Source organism: Pagrus major, chromosome 13 (genome assembly GCF_040436345.1).
Source record: "Pagrus major chromosome 13, Pma_NU_1.0".
NCBI lineage: Eukaryota > Metazoa > Chordata > Actinopteri > Spariformes > Sparidae > Pagrus > Pagrus major.
The window spans coordinates 5,103,639-5,124,552 of record NC_133227.1 but is presented as its reverse complement, the minus strand read 5'-3'; the positions used below and the strand labels follow the sequence as shown (position 1 = coordinate 5,124,552).

At 41.4% G+C, this 20,914-nt stretch overlaps 1 protein-coding gene across 2 annotated transcripts; it reads right to left on the bottom strand.

The window, feature by feature from the left end:
* Positions 1-2,459: 2,459 nt before the first annotated feature.
* LOC141007649 (forkhead box protein O1-A-like) lies at positions 2,460-20,806 on the bottom strand. 2 transcript variants are annotated; one of them, XM_073480028.1, is made up of 4 exons: positions 20,042-20,806; positions 7,259-7,450; positions 5,076-6,241; positions 2,460-4,986 (listed from the first exon to the last, which is right to left on the bottom strand). In XM_073480028.1, exons 1-3 carry the CDS (start codon positions 20,624-20,626, stop codon positions 5,099-5,101), a joined length of 1,920 nt encoding a protein of 639 aa, XP_073336129.1. In that variant the 5' UTR covers positions 20,627-20,806; the 3' UTR covers positions 2,460-4,986; positions 5,076-5,098. The 2 variants fall into 2 exon arrangements, with proteins under 2 accessions (XP_073336129.1, XP_073336128.1); XM_073480027.1 differs by having other exon boundaries at positions 2,460-6,241.
* Positions 20,807-20,914: the final 108 nt, after the last annotated feature.

Genomic DNA, 20,914 nt, shown 5'->3' with positions numbered 1-20,914 from the left:
AATCTTATCAGTTTCCTGGAAGTGATTCTGCATTTGTGGCTTGTCATGGGTTGCAGCCTGTTCTTGCTCTGAATGTTTAGCCAGCAGCTAAATGTCACAGATGATCAGTGACAACTCTGTTAGATTGTAGTCCGGATCTGATGACAAAGGTTCTAAATTATCATCTGCGTCTGATTTTCCTTGCTTTGCATCTTTCTTCATGGGTACTGCATCATCTTTTAAAGTTGTTTTATCAGCTATGGGTTTATAATTATGGACCATTTGAGTGAATGTCTTCCACACACCTCTTTCACCATTTTGCAAAAATAATAAGTTCTAAAAAAAAAACCTGCAATCTTTGACATTAATGTGTTGCTTTTCTTTCATAATGTTAATTATATTAATTTAGTTAAAGGAAATTGCAGGCAAACAGACCCAACAGACAGGCAAACACCTAATCCACTGAGGCGTTCTACTGGACCAATTTCAAAACTTTTAATAAACTTTTATACCTGTTAGTCATTTGCACACCAAATATGTGAATATATGGCCCAGGTATATATCAAAAATACTGGAATGCCCCTTTAAGAGAACCTCAATCTGTTTTAACTAATATTTTCCATTCATATTAATTAAGAAATATTCATATTACTGCATCGCAGCCTCAATCAATTTTTGTTTAGGCCCGACAACAGGAACCCAGGTAATAGCTCACTCAATGCAATTTAGTCAAGAAACTGTGGAGACGGAGGGAGTCACAGTAGAGGGGAGGGAAAATGTGGCCTGATAGTGATCAAAAGTTGTGGAGAAGCTGGGGAGCTTTTAATTGGGCAGCCTGTCTTGGACCGATAGCCTGGAAACTATTTGTAGGTTGTGTGTTGGAGGTACAACATGTTTTTGTTCGCTGAGCTAATGTGAATCCACAACAACTTGTTTCATTCATTCACTGCACTTACCACAAGTAAATGCTCAGAGGTAATTTAAGATAGCAGCCGCGTGACTCAGTGGCTTGCTTTTACTGCAGAAAGACTTGCACATGCACACACTTATATAGAAACTATTAAAGTGAATGATGCTTGTCAGTTTAAGAAATCGACAATGGTAATATCACCAGCCTTAGTGAGTTTTTCTTTGCCAAAAGCTGAACAAAAGAAGTAGGGTTAGAGGCGGTTAGGTTGGTTTAAGTGACGTGAAGTGAGAAGGTGTTAAACTTGACTTCCTGGATGATGCACTTATTGAAACTTGCAGTGAGATGTGGTCTCTAATGGTGACTAATAATTGTCTCGCATGTTGGAGGAAACGTTAATGACTGTTTGAGGACAGCCGGTCAACAGCATGCTTTACATAGCGATGTAAGATTCATATTTGATCTGGCTATATCTATTGTTTCTATCATTTCACATCTGAAATATCCCAAATATTATAATATAATATAATATAAGTGACTTTGAACTGAAGCGCTTACTGACCTGTGTGACCTGACATGACCTCCAACGATCTCATTGAGAGCATGTGGGCTGCATGTGTGCTTAATGACGGGTGTCCATCCTGCACGAGCCTCATTGCTCACAGCTATCTTCACTGTTCAAGGTGCTCTGTGGTACTGGGGTTGCATAATAACTTCAAGGCACGCTAGGTCGAGTTGTTTTTTTAAAAGTTACAGACTAAATAAAGAAAGAGGGGAAAAAAATACATTTAAGTGTGTTTATAGGTCTTACTGATTCAGTGAAAAAAGTGGTATAAAGCCTTTTGTGGCTCCAGAAGAAGCTGCATGTAATCTGGTAAAAAGAAAGAAGAATGTGTGGAATAGAAAAGGTAATATCTCTGTTTCATGGTATCGATTTTGATCATATGTTTTTAAAGTGTGTTTAATGAGTCTAACAGTGTCAGAGGACTACAATGCTAACCAGTGAACTGCTTTTCAAAACCAGGCACCTACATTACCCACAATACAACTTAACCACTGACTGACATCACTGGAGAAAACTTATCAGTTTAAGTGCAGCTTCCTCTGGAGCCACAAAAGGCTTTATAGTACTATTTTCACATATGCAGTGTTACTCCCCAAGACCTGCAAATGCACTTTAATGTGTAAAATTGATGGGAGTTATCCTTTAATAAGCACTGATCATTTACACTGTCACAGTTTCTATGTGCTTCTCTGCAACACTAGCTAACGTTAGTTTAGAAATTGAGTCTGCTAATATAAACTAACGACCGGCTTCTAGCACAACACAAAAGTTCCACAGGGCCCCTTTAAAAATTTGTCCCTGAAATGTATTACATTTCTGGAATGGGATACACCTCCTTAAATGTTGAAAAATAATGTGTGAATAGATAGCAAACAAATATATTAGTGACATACACAGGCACATTCTAACTAAGTCACTGACAAATGCCATTTATGTGCTCATAACATTAGTTGTCATTATATTGCCTTAAAATGCTACAATAATAAAGACGCCAAGACACAAATAACATCTTGTTTTTCTTCCTTTAATTGCAAGTTCATTTGTGGATTTATGCATTGAATGTTTTACATAGAAAAACTGCATTGTTTCAAAATACCTGCATGTGGATATCAAAGACAAAATAAGACGGCATTATACTCTTTTTTATAATGAAATATAACAGCTTTTTTAAGGTTAAAAAAAAATCTCATTTGGGCCTGGACACAGTACTGAAATGGCCCCGTAAGACATTTAGTTTTAGTTTTTGTAACTAAAATAGTTGCATTTTTACTCCACGAAACAATTGAATTCTCTTGAGTTTTGATTGATCAAATGAATAGGTATTTTTACAAATCTTTCAACATACAATTTCACACAAATTCATGTTTAATTTAAGATTATTAACTGTTCTGTCACAAAATACTTACTAGAAACTAATGGCTATGATCCTCAAACACAAGAAAACATTAGAAATACAAAGTCAGACGGTACGTCACTTTGAACAGGTCCAAACAGCATTAATCAAATACAACAAAGATATATGTACAAAATAATGTATGTCGGAAATTAGACAAATGCAATACATTACTCACTGAGGTAAATGGCAGGAAAAATCCCTTCAACACTTCAGAGGTAAAATATTTTGAGGTATGAGTGTTCATATATTTATTGATATAGTTTGGACTGAGATCTGTACACAACCATTTCTGACACAATCATACATAAAGTATAATACTTGAGTATAATCACAGTCATGTAAACCCTTCATATACAAAAATGTACTACTAAAGAAGATAATATGTACAACATTAAAAGTCTGTGAGACCATGTAGGCACAATGAATTGGCAAACTTTGTTTGAAATGTGTTAGAGTAGATAACTCTTTGGTGCATATAAACTGTAGCTGCATCATCAGCCTCTCCATCTCCCACTACTCCCCAAATCCCCAGAGTCTCCAAAATGTCCCTTTTACAGAATGTGATTAAAACAGCTCTGAGTTCAACTTGATCAACATGCTTTCTTCACTTTATCTAATGTGGCTTTGACATTATGTCAGTAAACTGTTTTCAGAAGGCAACGTGTCTAATGTAGCTGTAAGTCCTTGCCATATTAGTTTTAAAAAATCTAAACACAGCATAACAATATGTAACTCCGAACAGTATATACATTGTACACAGCATAGGCACACATATTTACAAGCACACAAACTTCAAAGCAAGAATCCATCAGCTACAATTCAAATAAAAACATAAATAAATACCTTCATACAGAATATGAATGATGAATTAATTTCAGTGAGAGATGCAGCTCATAATACCATCTAATAATGAGGAAATATGGCTTATATTCAACTTGAATTTGACCACAACATCAGTCTATAAACACTTAAACTATGTGTAGAATCTGAATATTTGCAGGATATGTGTCACTATATAGATGATACACCAGTTTATGCTAGATAAAACGGTGTATCATCTGCATAGTGACACATTCTTTGATGCCTGTTTAAGCCAAATGATATCGCAACCCTTGTAATTAAGGGCTCAATGCTAAAGGATCTTCTCAAATTGAACCCTTGAAGACTGAAAATGTTGTCATTAAAACCAGTTCGACCACTTCATTTGAATCAGGTGTGCAGGGCAGGGCAGGGCAAGGGGGCCCCAAGACCAGGATAAAAAAAAAAACACTGCCATGGAGAATGTCAGATTTAGCCAGAGTTTTTTTTCCACTCGAGTGTAAGTACCCCTTTAAAGATTTCAGTGCCATTTTCAAATTACAGTTGACATTTACTGTAAGCACTGGACCAAAAATCACTGATTAATAAATTGACTGTGGAAATATTGTTGCCACTGCTGTGTTGGCCCTAAACTACTCCAAAACTGGCTCCTCACCCACAGCAAAGTGTGCGGTCAAACACTAATTTATTACTGAGATGCATGTTCAGTCTTCAAACAAAATGATGATTTACCAGTGTTGACCCAATGTCAGACTGGCCACAAATAAAAACATTTGAGAAATTATTTATGCTCAATTTATTTGTCAGGCACTGTGATTCTGTGTTCTGTCTTATGTAATAAACTTTATTTTGTATTTTATATGCCACAAATCAGCTAAAAAAAACAAAAACAAAACAAATATATACATATGTCCAGCTTTGACAGACAATTGTAAACAAGGATAGTCTGCAAATACAGGCTTGACTCTCAACATTCATTTTCTCAAGGTTTCGGCTGTTGTGTCTTCTTCAGGTATCAAAATGAAAAACTTTTATTTTCTCTTTTGTTGTACATTGAGCTGCAACTCAAAGACAGATTTTTTGTAATTTTTTAAAAATAACTTTAGCCACTTTCCCTATGGACGAGGAACCTTTCAAGGAACTCAGTGCTTTTACACCGCAGGGACTACGACCAAAAGGAACCTTGTAGTTCCTTGAAAAGTTCTGTGTACTTTCGGTGGAAACGCAGCTTTTCTGTCCAATGATGTGTAAAGATTGATGTGCTGGCTTTTTTGGATTTACATCTTCCAGTCTCTGAATGAAGGTGATGCTGAGAAAAATCTGTGAGGGAGAATGGAAAATGTTCAGGAAACATTTTATTTGTTATACCTTTAATATGTACTCACTGCCAGACTAATTATCAGTCTTGCCTGTTTGTGATCCACCATCCATCTCAGCCTGACACCCAGCTATGTGTGGTGGTCTTAACCCTCTGGGGAAACCCATGAGATGCAGCCGCGGGGTCAAAGTTGAAGTCCAGTGCCCCGTCATCCATGAGGGTGTCATGGAGGACAGTCTCCATGTCACATTCCAACCTCTCGATCGACATGTTGTCCAGGTCACTGGGCAGCCGCTCCTGATGATGACCGTGCGGATGAACCAAGTTAAGTTCCCTGTAGACGTTGTTGCTGCCGTTGCTTGCTGACACATTATTAGTGTGTGCGGGGTGTGCACGGGGCAGCTGCATACATGTCCTCAGGCTGGTCATTCGAGGAGGGGCCCCTGAAAGACTAGTCAGGGGGATCATGTTACAGCTATTCAAGTCTCGCGATGTTGAAGGACCCTGGCTATGTATAACTTGTGGATTTACATGAGGAACTGGGTGTCTCTGCAGAGGATTCATCATTTTTACTCCATTATGACACCCCACATGGCTCTGGCTGCTGTAAGTGGGCATTAGGCAACCTCCCCTCCCAACCTGAGTATCCCGAGAGGGCATCATGTCCCTACTGGCATCTGCGGTCAGCAGCTCTTTGAGGAGGCCAGCAGGGCAGATATATTGGTTCTCATAAGCCCCAAAGCCTGGCTTTGTCTCTGGGAGTGTCTGCATGGGAGCAGGGGACAGAGAGTTCATCCTCACCTGGCTGTACATGCACTTACGGTAGTCCTGCTGTGGGTGCGGGGTCAAGCCAGTGGAGCTGTAGGGGCCACTGTGAAGCAAAGCAGCATTTGGGGAATGCGAGGAGTCTAGTTGAGGAGGTTTAGGAGACAGCAGGTTTAGGTTATCCAACAGGCTCTCCATTACTTTCTCTGAGCCTCGTTGGCCCATTGATCCAGTCACCTCGGACAGGCTGGGCAGCGTCCCTGCTGCTCCAGGATACATCATGTGGCCGTCAGGCTCTCCCAGGTCATCCTGTTCAGACGGGAATGGTGAGTGGCGACCACTCAGGGTGCTGGCGTCAGAGCTGGCGCGTGTCCTAAAGGAACTCCAGGCTTCAAAGTCCTCATTGCTGTGGGAGTTTGGGCTTCCCAACCAGTTAGAGTACTGGGAACCAGGGCTGCCTGCTCCACCCTCAACCCCTTCCTGTAGAGCCATCTAAGGAGAGAAAAACATTTAGTGCTTACACAGGCTGCCATAAAAATACCTGTGTATTATTAACTTACATCAAAACAATATACATAGTTTGACACTTTAGGGAAAACACTCAGGCATATTTGCTTTCCTGCAGAGAGATATATGAGAACATCCATACCCGTCTCATATCTGAGGCCACCGGTTAGATCAGCTTAGCATAACACTGGAAACTGGGGGAAACAGCTAGTCTGTCCAAAGGCAACAAAATTGGCTTGACTTCCCGGAGTCTCGCATCGCTGTGAGGGTGCCAGGCAACCAGCGGAGACACAGTCACTACGTTTGATTGCTGTAACATTCCTGCACATAAGCTCTTGTAAAAATATATATTGTTGTTTTTAGACTTCTGTTTTTGGACACCTTAAAATTTCAAACAGCGCCAGGCTAGCTGTTGCCTCCCATTTCCAGTCTTTATGCTAAGCTAAGCTAACTGGCAGGCTGTAACCTCATATTTAAAGGTCCAATATATAAGAATTTTAGTTGAAAACATAAAAAAATGAACTAACATCATCAATATCAACAGAATGCAAAGGAATAACAGTTAAGTTATGATGTCTATGCATTGTGTTGCAGAGATACCTACAGAAGTTAGCATGCTAACTAGCTAGCCCTGGCTCGTCCCTGTCCAAAGCCCCTGTGATAGTGGTGAAACATCAACACTCCCTCTGTGATTCTAGCTCCCATTCCGGACTGCTACTGCACAGCTAACTGAGCTAACTAGCTAATTGCCGCTACAGATGGCAGCACTTAACGGTTACTCTGGTGAAATGCTGCCCCCTATTTGTGTTGAGTAGTAGCAGTGAGTTGTATCAATATTCTCATCTAACTGTTGGCAGGAAAGCAAAAAACGGTATTTTGTAAAATGTCAAACTTTCTTTACCATAGATTCAGCAGAATTTTGTGAGGAAAAATATGAATATCCAAATTATATACAGATTATATTAAATTAAAAGAATAATGTCAATAAAACGGGGACTGTACCTTTTTCTTTGTGGCCCGTCCTCTGCTCTTTGCCAGCTTACTGTTGTTGTCCATGGAGGCAGCTCTGCGTCGAGGTGACTTTCCGTTCTTCCCCCCCTCTGGGTTCAGCATCCACCAGGAGCTTTTTCCTGTTCCCTCGTTCTGTATGCGCACAAAGCGGCTGTGCAGGGACAGGTTGTGTCTGATGGAGTTCTAGGTGGGGAAAAAGAGAATAATTTGTAAATGATCTGTGGACGTCACAGTTATGTGTCGTCTACAGTGCAGCTAGAGGCATCAAAATAACTCCATATCAGGATTTGGACTTATGATATTGGGCAACAAGTGGGCAACAAGTGAGTCAATACCAAGTGTGATTACCAAATATTCTAGTGCATCTATAAAGTGTTGTGTAAAGGCATGAAAGTCATGTTGTGCAAATATACTGCAAACAGAAGCCTCTGTGAGTTATTCACGGTTGCTTTTTGGTGCATTGCTGCAGGGGAAACATTTGTCATTTTCCATACAGAGCAGAGAAGAAGCTGGTAGTCAAGTGTGATGTCAATGCCAGCACATGAACAGGAAGTACTCACACGTCAATATCCTCCGTTAACAATATTATGTCTACCAAGCCTTTTCCACTCCCTTCTCACGCTCTGCAGCATAAGAAGTTGGTTACTTTGGCATGAGAGAGCGAGGGATGGCTGGGGTATATGAGGTCACTTATTTTACACAAAATAAATATTTGGTACCCTTGCAGGATGGACGTAAGTACAGCCAGAATACAGTATCCGTTATTGAATATGATGACAGGCAAAATAAAAGATGGCATCATACAGGATAAATGCACAACAGCATAATAGAAGAGTTTTTTTCCCCCAAACACAAGAACCTATAATGAAAGGAAATTTAACAGAGAATACAAACAGTATGTACTAGTACCACAACCAGCAAAGCACAGTTTATTTAAAGAAGACTTATTATGCGTTTTGTTTTTTTCCTGTCCTTCAGTGTTTTATATATGTTCTTGTGCATGTATAAGATCTTGAAAGTTAAAAAGGTCAAAGTTCGCACCAACAGAAGCTCCTCTCTCCCACAGAAAATACTGCTCCTGAAATGCCAGTAGTCTTGCCTTTTTCTGTGACTCTGTGACATCACACTACGCCACCATGTCGCACATTTGCATAATTTATACCTAGAGGCACTTTGGCAAGTAAGAATTGATTTAGCACAGCTGCTCTGTTGTTGTTGTTAGTGGTGCTGGCTCAGGTGTGTGTGAGCTGACCAACCAGAGCAGACCGGGTATTCAGGAGGGGGGGACCTTGGAGATACATGAACTAAAATAGACAGAGGGGGAATACTGATGTCTTTTTTGAGCACTAAAGCATGTAAACCTATTCTAGTTGTAACCCAAAATAAAATTATGAACCTGAAAATGACCATTATATGTCTCCTTTACAGTTAAAACTTTTTGACTATTTAGCCTAGTTTAAGGTGGAAATTCCTCCAGGTGAAATCTTTTGGGAAAATGCATCAAATATCTGGTTGAGGAAGTAAAATTATTGATGCTATTTTCAGTCCAAGCCTCTACTTGCATGATTTTAAAATGAATTGTTTTAAGAAATGCATTGAACGCTTGCTTTAAATAGTCCCATATTAGAGTTTATTAGGGTGGTCATGCTTCTCCCTCCTCACTGTAGGCCATAATCACGTGTTTCCTGTGATTTCCAACAAGTTTCATCTGCAGTGCCCCATACCACCCTTCCACCAGCAGCAGTTCTGCCCCACCAAACTGAAAAAACAAGAAAAGTGGCCAATTTTCGTAGACGTGTCAGCGAATATATTTAACATCTCTTACACTACCATATATATTCCTCTAGTAAGCTGACAAATAGAAAGAGCACATTCAAAGACCTCTCCTGAATAAGACAGGCTGTATTACTTTGGGCTTCACCAACCTGCACTTTTTTTCTATGTGGTCACATTTGTCCTTGTGCCATCTTGTATACACCTAAAGCCTCATTCAGTCTCTTCTCTCTAATGCTGTGTTACGAACCCTAAAAGGGATGCAGAGGCGCCTCCTGCGGTAATTCTGTCAGAAAGAAAAACACCGATGGTCGAGGAGCAGAGCGACGAACTGTACAGCCTGGTTGCTCTGGACAAAATCTTCCTGATATGATAAAATTGCATGCGCTGGATGGTGGGTACAATGAAAGACCAAAGTGCAACACAAGATGTACTAGCAGGGAATTTCCCCTGAATACCCATGTGAATGCAAAAGCAGCTCCCTGCAGTTAGTGAAGCCAGATGTCCCCAACCACAGGATTCAGCAGGGATACACAAAGCATGGAGATGAAGACACACACATTCAAAACAATAGACGGATTGTCTGAGTGTGTCTCCACAATGTTTAGGCTTTGGGCAAATGCATTCTGTGCATATTAATCATCAGAATATGACTCGTATCCCATCATATACATTTGTTTTTATCACACATTTATTTAAAGGGACATTATGTAGTTTTGGAGGAGAAATTCAAACTCAGAATTTTAACATTTACAATATTACTGAGGTAATAATACAAACTCTGAAATAATATTTTTTTCCATAACTGAATAAACAAGCTGTTCTCAGAGGAAAATGAGGTCCCCAGAAAACTGTTTGAAGCGAGAAGGGTGGCAGGGTCCGCCAAATATAAACACAGTAAAACAGTATGAAGCTGTGTTGTCCTTTAGGGTCAGTTTGTTTATTCATTTTATTCAGTCATGAAATGAAGGAGTTTGTTTATTTTGTTTGTTTAGGTATAAAAAAAACAGTCAAAGAAGATCTTTCTCTTCTGATATTTTAAAGATGATTAAAATCTATAACTTTCAAACAGAAACAAAAAACACTTTAAAGGATAGTTTCATGTAGAGGATAGCTCTATAAAGTGATAAAATACACTTTCAATTATTTTATGAAGCTGCATAACCAGTGACACATTTCGAGAGCCTTTTTGAATGACTGTCCTCAAACAAAGGCATTGAACCACACCAAGTTTAACCTCAAACTACACGCCCAAAGCAGCCTTTTGAAGCCCGATCATAAGAGTGGAGGCAGCGGGCTGTGCATGAATGACAAATTTTTAGTGAAGAAGAAAGCGAGGGGAGGTTACGGAGTTCGAAGCAGGGCTGGGGAGGGCGACAGAATGAGATGTTGTTGCTGCCGGCAGAGCTGAGGTCAATGAGTTCACTGTGTGCTGAACACGAGCTCCTCAGCCGGCGCTGACAGAGACATGCAAACAGGTTTGATCATGGAGCAGAAACAGAGAGAAGAGAAGAAGCATCAGAAGTGACGTGCTGTGTCGGACTGCCCGCTGTATGATTGACCACAACACAACCCCCCCACCCCCACCTCTGCTAAACTAGACACCTCCCTTCTCTTCCACTGACTTTTAAATAAGGCTTCCTGTGTCAGAGGACATCCTGCACATGCAGGACTGAAGTTAACACCGTCTGCATGGCCACAAAAAGCAATGCTCAATCTGACTCGTGTTCATTTGATTCATGACCTTTTCTCCCTTTTTTTTTCTCTTTTGACATGATCTCAATCTGTAACCGAAGACAGGAAATGAGTCATTAGTGGAGGACCTGCGATCTGAGCATGGTGCTGCACAGGCTCAGTCTGTAAATCAACTTTTATTCCCCTAACCAAAAGACATGTCTTGCTCACACACGGCTGAGATCACTAGTGATATGCAAATGTCTACAGCCTCTGATTAGAGCCAACAATAGATCGCGGGCTGCATGACTGGGCCCTGTGAAGGACTATTCTCTCCTCGGCCTGGGATAATCCTTGTCTCAGACAGACCTCACCTCAGCCCAAAGAGAACAAAAGACATGTCCTGCCTCACTAGTTCAGGAGGTGCCCCACACACATTATGTCTCTGAAAGCCTGACCCAAGGTGGCCTATATGTATCATTGTTGCTAAACTTTATAAAACCAGATTGTCATGGTCCTCGTTTTTTACCCACTTTGAAGTCTAAAAATATGTGTACCTGTAGCTGCGTGGCAGCTCATGTGAATGTGGGACATTAAGAAATCTTGGGTGACCTTTCTTGGCACCAGGGAAGTTCCCACGCACAGATTATGAACGCCTGTAAGTGACGAAAAGTTCAAGAGAAAAGATCTATTGTATTTAAAGGTGCACGGTGTAGTTTTGGGGAAGACATTTTAATCAGAAGAGAACAGCTTGTTTATTCAGTTATAGAAAAGATAAATATTTCTGAGTTTGTATTATTACCTCATTAAAATGTGTAAATATTAAGAGTTTGAATGCTGATTGCTTAAAATGTATTTTCAGTCAATTCTGCATCATCCCTAGTTGTGTAGCAACCAAAAATCTCTTCAGATTTTATGTGCAAAGAAAATATACTGTTCTCTTTCCCATCTGATGCAGACTGGCGCTACACTGAAGAATACCTGAGTTTAATGTCACACTGCCCCTAGGTCAGCTGGTGCAAGGACACCAGACATGGGAAAGGTCTTTTTACTTCTGACAAAATCTATTTTCAGTTTGCCCTCGGAAATGCCACATGTTGAACAGCACGCTGTAAATGCAGTGCAGCAGAAACCAGTTGTCTCTCTGCAGCAGAGTTGCTTTAAGTCCACTTACTGCGACCCAGCTCATAGTATCAATTAGAAGACCACATTATGGAGAACCATCCAGATTCTAACATCTCTTCAGATGTCCTGAATGATCATCAACTGTGATCAGCTTCATCAAAACAAACTGCTGCAGCATAAAATGACTCCTCCTACCAGACTTCAAAACAATCGAACTGACACAGCTGCTGTTCCTTGTGTAGTGAAGCATGAGGCTCGCAGTAACGGTCGCAGGATAAGTAAACAAACAGGGCCCGGTTGCAGGGACAGGTGCAGCTGCAGTGAAAGTGGACTCGCTTGCAACTGGTCGAAACGTTTTACATACAGCGGCAGACACGACCACAGACAGGACAGAGGATCCCCCAGGAGACCGGCTGCTGGAGAGCAGCTGCTACTCAAATCAGTAACTCGGTTTATATCAATGATGAGGCCTCATGTTAAGTTTGTAATGAAAGACTGGCAGGAAAAAAATAATCGGTTTTAAATTTGCATCTACGTGTAGTGGCCTCACGCAGCTACAGTCACAAAAATATTCACGTGAGAGTGTAACGGTTTGAGATAACATCATTTTGAGATGCTAAACTGTAAAACACACCGGTGCTCATTTCAGTACACTAAGAGGTTTTACTGCTACAGTCTTCCCTGCGCTGGTATGACCAGCAGCTTGACGTGGCTAGCCAATCAATCAAAAAAATCAATGTGGCAGATTTTACAGCCCATTACCTTCAAAGTTGTATGTAAGAAACAGGAATTGTGCTCCAGGAAAATTCACAGGGTTTGCAAGTATATGTCGTGAGAACCAGGGCGATGCTAGCTTCTGGGTTAGGCTACAGAATGATCCAGCCCTATAGCACTTGCATTTAACTGTACATTTGTATGATGTGTTAGTAGTAGTAGTCTCACTTTAAGCTCTAGCACATTTGATTTATTTTGGCGTGATTTAGTGTTGTATAACCTCTTTTGTTTTCTTACTTCTAATCAGAGCTTCATTGACCTCAGAGCAGCCGTGTGTTGGTTCTACAGAAACAAAAGTTGTAGAGAAAGAGGAAACACGTGGAACAATTGTCCATAAATCAAAAACACAGTGAAATAAGGAAGTATGCTAATCTTTTTGGCTGCCATTGACTGGTTCGGCCGTGGCAAACTTCTTGACCCGGTTGTTACCCATCCAAATGTACATGTTAAGTTCTCAGCCATGTAGGAACTAAACTCTTCTGCTTTCTTGCAGAGCTGTATTGCTCTCAATGTTAATGCACTGAGTGGCTTCCTATTAATGATACCACACTGCTTCTTCATCTTAATACTGTATGATTTTATTGGAAAAACAATCAAATAATAAAAATAATAATCAGACCTTGATCTTAACTAACTGCTGTCATGTTACTACCACTCCAAAGCACTCTGGTGTAAACAAGAAAGAACAGCACTTGCAGAGATTACAGTAAAAGGAGAAGCCACTTCCTGTCAGTGTCTTCCTGTGCACCCCTCCCCCTTTTCTCCTCTGACCCAGGAAGCGCAAGCGGAGTTTAGAAAAAATAAAATAAAAACGAGCATGGGGCCTGAGTCTTCTGTGACAGGGCGGTAAAAAGGCAAGCGTGGCTGCAGGAGTAGAAGAAGAAGAAGAGCATTCCAGCTCAGTGTGGAGACCATGTCACCTCTCCCTGACTGCCAGGCACAATGCAGGCTACTTCATTAACACTAAGCATCAAACTGAGTGACCTACTTCTGCGATGGCTTCAAAGTGGAACCATGAAAAGGAATGGGGAGCTTTGTGTGAGTTCAGATTTAGATAAACATGGAGGGGGCAAATGAGAATGACACAGTTAAACCCGTGTTTCCCAGACATATATTTCTCTTAGGCGGTCCTATTGATTATAAAACACATGCAATCATACTTCAAAAATACCAAAGTGATTAAAGTTGATCTCTAATCTTTCTCAGCCTAATCTTGAGAGTGACATTCTTCGCACACTTTACGGCGTAAAAAAGCCAACTGGTCGTGAGCAGGATTGGACACTAATCTCAATTACTCTTGATCCTGTTTCTCTTTCTTCACACAATATTTCTTTGCCTCCCTGGGCACCCGCGTCCTTTATGTTTTGCATAATGGACTTGAGGCCAGGTTCTCTTTGTGAACATAATATAGAGGGGGATTATTGTCCTGCGCAGGCTGGAGGACAATGCAGTAACCCACATGCCACAGATTCCACAGACTCACATGTGTGCAGCTGGCAGACTGTACACAGGCCTCAGCCTCACAGCCAGCCAGTCAGCTGACTGCTCTCCTCCTTCCCTCAAGCCGCGGCCGCTCCTCTGTGAAAGCCCCTGCCCCGAGCCTCCCTTTCTTCATGGGGTTACTTGAAGCTTTCAGTGGGCCTCTTAAGTTCAGGGCAGACCTCCCTTTTTAACCTTGTGATCCCAAGACAAATAGCTGGCAGTTATTCAGTCTTTTTTTTCTTGCCTCCTTCAGTGGCTGTTGTCTCTTCTCAGGCCTGTGTCCCCAAACTGAGTTCAACACCTCATTGAGGGCGATTCATTTTAAAATTGACCATTTACTGATCAAAAAGTGGAAACTAAACCAAAACGTTAGTAATATCTGTCTAAGCTGATATTATAGGCTACTTTGAAATGTCTCTGTAAGGCTATACTTAAAGGAAAAGTGGTGCTTGAGCTCAATGTAAGCATGCTATCCAGTCACAATGATAATGCTTACTTTTTCTCGAGTAATTAGCATTAAACGCGAAATAGACAGTTGAGCCTGAGGCTGATGAAAATGTGATGACCAACGCTGTGGGCCTCCTGGTCCGACGAGTGCTTCTTTACCTGGTTTATCTGTAGAATAAACTTCAATTTTCTTGTAGTATTTATTAATTACCTCCGCCAGGGAGGTTGTGTTATCTGTTTGCTCGTTGATTGGTTGGTTTGTCAGCAGTATTACACAGTCCTGGGTTGCTTTAAAGTTCCAGTGAAGTTTACTGTTTAAGTGCACTGGTCTCATTTGGACAATAAAATTAATTAAATAACTTTATTAATAACAACATAACATAACAATAACTACAATCGCATAACAATAAACATAACAATGTTTCATAACATTGCAAAAAATGCGTGTATATGTATATATAGTGTATGTATATATTCCTTGTGAACATATATATTGGCCAACATTAATATTGGGATTTTTTTACTCACTAATGTTGCTATCGCCATTGGACCTGTCAGGCTCAATCATCAACAATCGCACATGTCACTTGTAGTCAACCTGCACTTCTACCAGTTGGCACTTCTCATCAGCTGACACTTGATCTGAAGGTGTTCAAGTGGGGGTAGAGGAGTGAGATTTTCCATTTAGCTCATTCTGAATAAAAACCATCATCAGTATTGTCTGTATGTAGTCTGACAGCATAGTCAACAGGCTTGTGATTTTACACCTGGGTTAAAAGGTGAGAGAGTAAGAAAAAACATTTCACAACAGGCAGCGCCTGCACACTTCCAACAAAACCCATTGCTTTTACACACTTCATTACCTTGAAATGGCCACACAACTTCTGTTCCAGTTAAACTCAATGCTGCTACTTCCTGTTCCATTATTTAAGCTCACGGTTCACTGAGAAAAACAGTGGCAGTACCAGTAAGATGGTAAAGTACCTTTCATGCTGCACACTGCTACTCATAGCCCAACCAATATCCCAGGGGGAACCAATCCTCCCAGTTGTCTGGGGGCTCTCTTGTGGTGAAGGCGCCATGATCTCTGACAATTTTTGGAGGGAAAACAAAGAAATCTCCATGACACGGGGGAGACAGGAAGCTCTAGCGGCAGCATCGCCCTCGTCCTGCCCTCCACCCACCTTCAGTTTTCTAGGTGGGGCTGTGAGGTACAAACTCAACGCCCTCCGCCCACCATGAGGTCGCAGGCTTATCTCGATCTGTCATTACAATCACGTACGCTAACGCCCGTGGGTTCTAAAGTCAACACACAGAACAGCATATGAAACAAACCATAATAATAAGCAGATTATGATTCTGTACGCGTGTGGCGGGAATGCTGAAATGGAATAAAATGGCTTCATGCACAATCAAATGCACAAACATGATCCATATATGGCCTCTCTTCGATTGGTCCCTCCTCCTTTTCCAGCCCTGACCCTCGTGTTTTGCAGGGCGGGGATGTTAACACATGGCACTGTTTTCCATCCACTCTGCAGGAAATGCATCATAGTTCATTGTGGGGGGACCGTGGTGTTTTTTTAACAGGAAAAGTGTAAAAATAACTATCAGCCAGTGGTTCCAAGGCCCGGCGAGTGTGCCAACATTTAGGAATGCAGAGGTTGAGGTAGAGATGTGTTTATTTAATACTAAAGATTAACAAGCTGGAGCTATTGTTCTTCATGACTGTCCATAAGGCTGTTTACCTTTGAGCTAGGTAGTGAGCTAGTTAAATGTTTACTTTAAGCAATAACAAAAAAAGGATTTTTCATTCAGATATCAAAAAAGTAAATGCAACATTAGGGGCAGCAGGGTGAAGTTGAGTGTCCAGAGGGTCTTTATGGGGCATTATGTAGTTTCGGAGAAGAAATTCAAACTCAGAATTTTAATATTTACAATAGTAATGAGGAAATTATACAAACTCAGAAATATTCATTTTTTCCATAACTGAATAAACAAGCTGTTCTCAGAGGAAAATAAGGTCTCCACAACACTGTTTGAAGCTAGAAAGGTGGCAGGGTCCGCCAAATATAAACAAAGTAAATAAGTATGAAACCTTTAAGGTCAGTTTGTTTATTCAGTTAATTCAGTCATGAAAATGAAGAGTTTGTTTATTTAGTTTGTTAAAGCATAAATAAATCAGTCAATGAAGATTTTTTTTTTTTGATTATTTCCCCCAAAAAACTACATAGTGCACCTTTAAAGGAAAACACAAAAAGCCGAGGATGATGGGATTCATTAGTTGTGCAGGTCCAAACCAAAGTGTTGATGGTGGTATTGATTCAAAGTTGAAGTATCGCCAAAGTGGGGAACATGAATATCTGTATAAAATTTAATGGGAATCCATCCAATAATTGATGAGATATTTGAGTCTGGACCAAAGTGGTGGACCGACTGACAGAACTGACCGGCCTGTTTAACTAGAAATGTGTGACGAGTAAAGACACTGGGCTGCTGGCTGATTGGCTGATTGAACTTCCGGTTTGAAGTTATTGATTGTTGAAGCGATTGTGAGTTTAGACACATTTGTCAAGAACTGCAGATACTAAAATCAATACAAGTAAAATAAAAGAAGTAGTTATTAGAAGGTCTGTGATTCAATAAGCTTTGGGGACCACTGCCCAATGTTTACAGATCTTGGCGCTGAAAGCACAGTTGGCCTTATGAAGATCCTAAATCTCTGAGCTCCACTTGAACAAACACAAACACCTTCAACAGAAGGCCTGAGAGAGGGCAGAGGAGGAAGTGATAGGATAAAAAGCAGCAATCCCTTTCTCCAAGCTGCAGCATCCGCTGAGGAAACTCTAGAAGACAGGGACACAGAGATATGAGCGCACGGCTCAGGAATGGAGGATGTTTGACGTTGTTCCCAGCATTCCCTTCGCCCAGCCCCTTCCCCTCCGACACACTCTCCAACACTGATTGAGCTGTTTGTGTCGCCTCCTGTTATTGTCGCAAGAGCTCTGAACAGTTTTGTTCAGGCTGGCAAAACTCTGCGTACATTCCCACTGGCTAGTGCACCTACAGTATATGTGACCAAGTGAAGCTGAAGAGCTGCAGAAAGACGAAGAAAAGGAGGAAGGGGAGGTTTAGCAGAGCCATAAGTCATAATTCAAGCTGCGATCAGGGTTTTCACAAGGGGGTGTTAAACAATGAAAACTATATTTGATTGAGGTTCACAGAGGCATTTCCTGACATAACTGAACTGACGTCTCATGAGGATGCAGGAGTTAGAGGAACCATAGCTGAAATATGAATTTGATTTTGTTGGAGTGTGCAGATTTTTCTTAGTTGTGGTAAATCCTTAACTGTCTGCTATTGTCCTCTGTTCTTTTCTGTCCATCACGGCTGAGTAACTTCCTCACCCGGCGAGACAATAATAAGACCTGGATTAACATGTTTGTGCAGGCATTACGCAAATGCTTTTCCAACTTCTACCTTGTACTAAATATTTCCAACACATTTCCAGGCCGGACAGCAAAGCTTTCAAATTTCAGGACTGTACCAGATTTTCCATGACTTTGGAAATGCTGCATAGACCATGAGTCATTATGTTTTGTGGTAAAACTGGACTGCATTGTTCCCAGTAAGGTTTGCTCAGCAATAGGAAAAGGTATATCTGGAATCTCAGCCAAGCCTTATTCTCAAACATCTAGTTGACAGGTGTGAAATAAACACCAGCCCCCAAATTAAAACATGTCCATTATTTGTGAGATATTCTCCTTCGGGGCTTTACAGAGAGAAATATTCTCAGGCTCATACATGGGATGTTTACAGTCAGACATGCTGGATGTTCGAGGTGTATGTTTCCTCGCTGGCACAGCAACGAGGCGTGTGCTACCGCTGACAGAGGAAGCCACTCCAAAACCTCAAAGGTAACTGACGTGCCAAAGCTCTGCAGCCAGATTCAAGACTAACTGTAAACACCATGTTCGTGGACTAGGGTTGCAACAGTATGAGATTGTCACAGTAGGCTTACCATCTCAAACAATAACAGGGTTTCACTGTATTACACAATTAACAGAATGAAAACAGAGGGGTTTCTTGTTTTTTTTTATAACTTCATAAAATATCATGTCGTGACAGACATGAAACTTGATAAAAGCTTGACACATTATTTGTTTTATACGGCAGAATTCAATTTTGTATGTGCAAATGTATACAGTATGATAATCGTCAACTTTCATGCGGCGGTATACCCTATCATGGACTAAATGTGCACTCAATTTTGGCTTGAAATTCAAGGTTTTAACTTAAAACGAGCATCCATTAAAAAAAAAAAAAAAAGATATCTGCAAGTCACTGATTGGAGCAAAATATAGGTTCTGGTAAAGATGACATGTTGCTTTAAGTGGTAAGTTTTGAATGTAAAACCAACCTGTATCTATTCTGGACAGTAATATTAAGGCTGAACTGTTTCCTGCAATGTCCCTCTCCCAGCCCAGGTTAACATACTGTTGCCTGGATGGGATCAAAGGGTACATATACGTGAGAAAAGTGTGGAGTAAAATGGAGTGCAACCATCTTTAATGGTATGCCTGTGATTTCTCTGCATGTCAAAATGTCTTGAAAAGAGCTTATTGATCCCAAAATACCTCATATAAAACAACAGCACGCAGAAGAAAAGGATGGAGCCAGGTTTTAAACTGCTGTGTTGAGATTTACAGAGAGATTTAAGTGATTTAAGTGCTGTTTTTTAAGCAGGACTACAGATGCTGTGAACGCTACTTAATGGACAAAAGACTTAAAGGGGCATTGTGCAGTTTTGGAGAAGAAATTCAAACTCAGAATTTTAATATTTACAAATATTAATGAGGTAATGATACAAACTCATACATATTTATCTTTTCCATAACTGAATAAACAAGCTGTTCTCAGAGGAAAATAAGGTCCCCAGAACACTGTTTGAAGCTAGAAACGTGGCAGGGTCCGCCAAATATAAACAAAGTTAAACAGTATGAAATTGTGTTGCCCTTTAAGGTCAGTTTGTTTATTCTGTTTATTTAGTCGTGAAAACAAAGAGAGCTTGTTTATTTAGTTTGTTTAGGCATATGAATGAAGATTTTTGTCTTCTGATTACAATGTCTTACCCAAAACTACATAGTGCTCCTTCAGAAAAGGAAAGTTTGCCCTCTCTGCTTACAGTCATGTGCAGAAAGTGCATTAGTGCAGTCAGATGCAGTTTGTCTTCTGATATACCTGCACTCTTACATTTTCTGCACATCTGCACAACACTGCTCTTCATTCAAAAGATAAGACAGGAATCATTTTCTTTAAAGTTAAGTTCTTCCTCGCACCAAATGCTCACGAGAATACGTTCCACGTGTGTTTGTTTGGGTTTGGTTGGTGTCTGCGGTGTTAAAGGTTGATTTGCAGGTTCACCCTGAACACCTGGATGCTCACATGCTTGCGCGCTCACTCACACTGACAAGCCCTCACGTGCACGCAGCCACTCACCTTCCAGCCCGCGGAGCTGTTACTGTCTCCTTTATCCTTGAAGTAAGGCACACTCTTCACCATCCAGTCGTATATCTGAGACAGTGTCAGCCTCTTCTCAGGTGAGCTGTCTATCGCCTTGGTAATCAGGTCAGCGTACGACATGTTGCCCCAGGCGTTGCGGCGGGACGAGCTGCTCTTCCTCTGGGGTGCGACACCAGGAGGAGGCACCTGTTGCTGAGGCGGCAGCTGCGGACTCGGGAGCTGCTGCTGCTGCTGCTGCTGCTGCGGGAGATGACGGTGCTGGTGGTGCTGGTGATGGAGATGCGCACAGGTTCCCTCCCGACACTGGAAATCATTGCAGGGCACAGGAGGTTTCTGCTCTGCGTACTCTTCAAAGTCCTCCTCTAACAGGCAGAGGTTACTGATGAACTCGGCGTTTCCTCCCGGCTCCTGCTGAACCGACGGGGCCGGGGAGGATGTGTTGGAGCTGGCCGGGTCGTTGAGCTCCGGCCGGGGCAGCGGCCAGGTGCAGGACCGCGGGCGAGAGAGAGGCTCAAATTCCGGGTCTATTTCGACCTGTGGTGGTGGTGGTACCTCAGCCATGTCAGGGTCAAACCGTCTCTCGCTGTCACACAGAGGCTCACATACAAAACAAATATTAATTAAAAGGGGAAAAAAATAAAACGCTGCGTTCACACACCAGAGGTTTGGAAAAGTGTTGAGTTCAAGGTCTTCAGTGAAGTTCACACCATCCTGCACCCGCTAGTTACAACTCTCAAGTCTGCCGCTCTGTCTGTAGTAACACCAGTACAGAGCCTGGTGCTGCCTTCAGGGACCACTCACAGGCTCCGCCTTCTGAATTCTCAAGTTTGATGGTGCATTCAAGTGCTC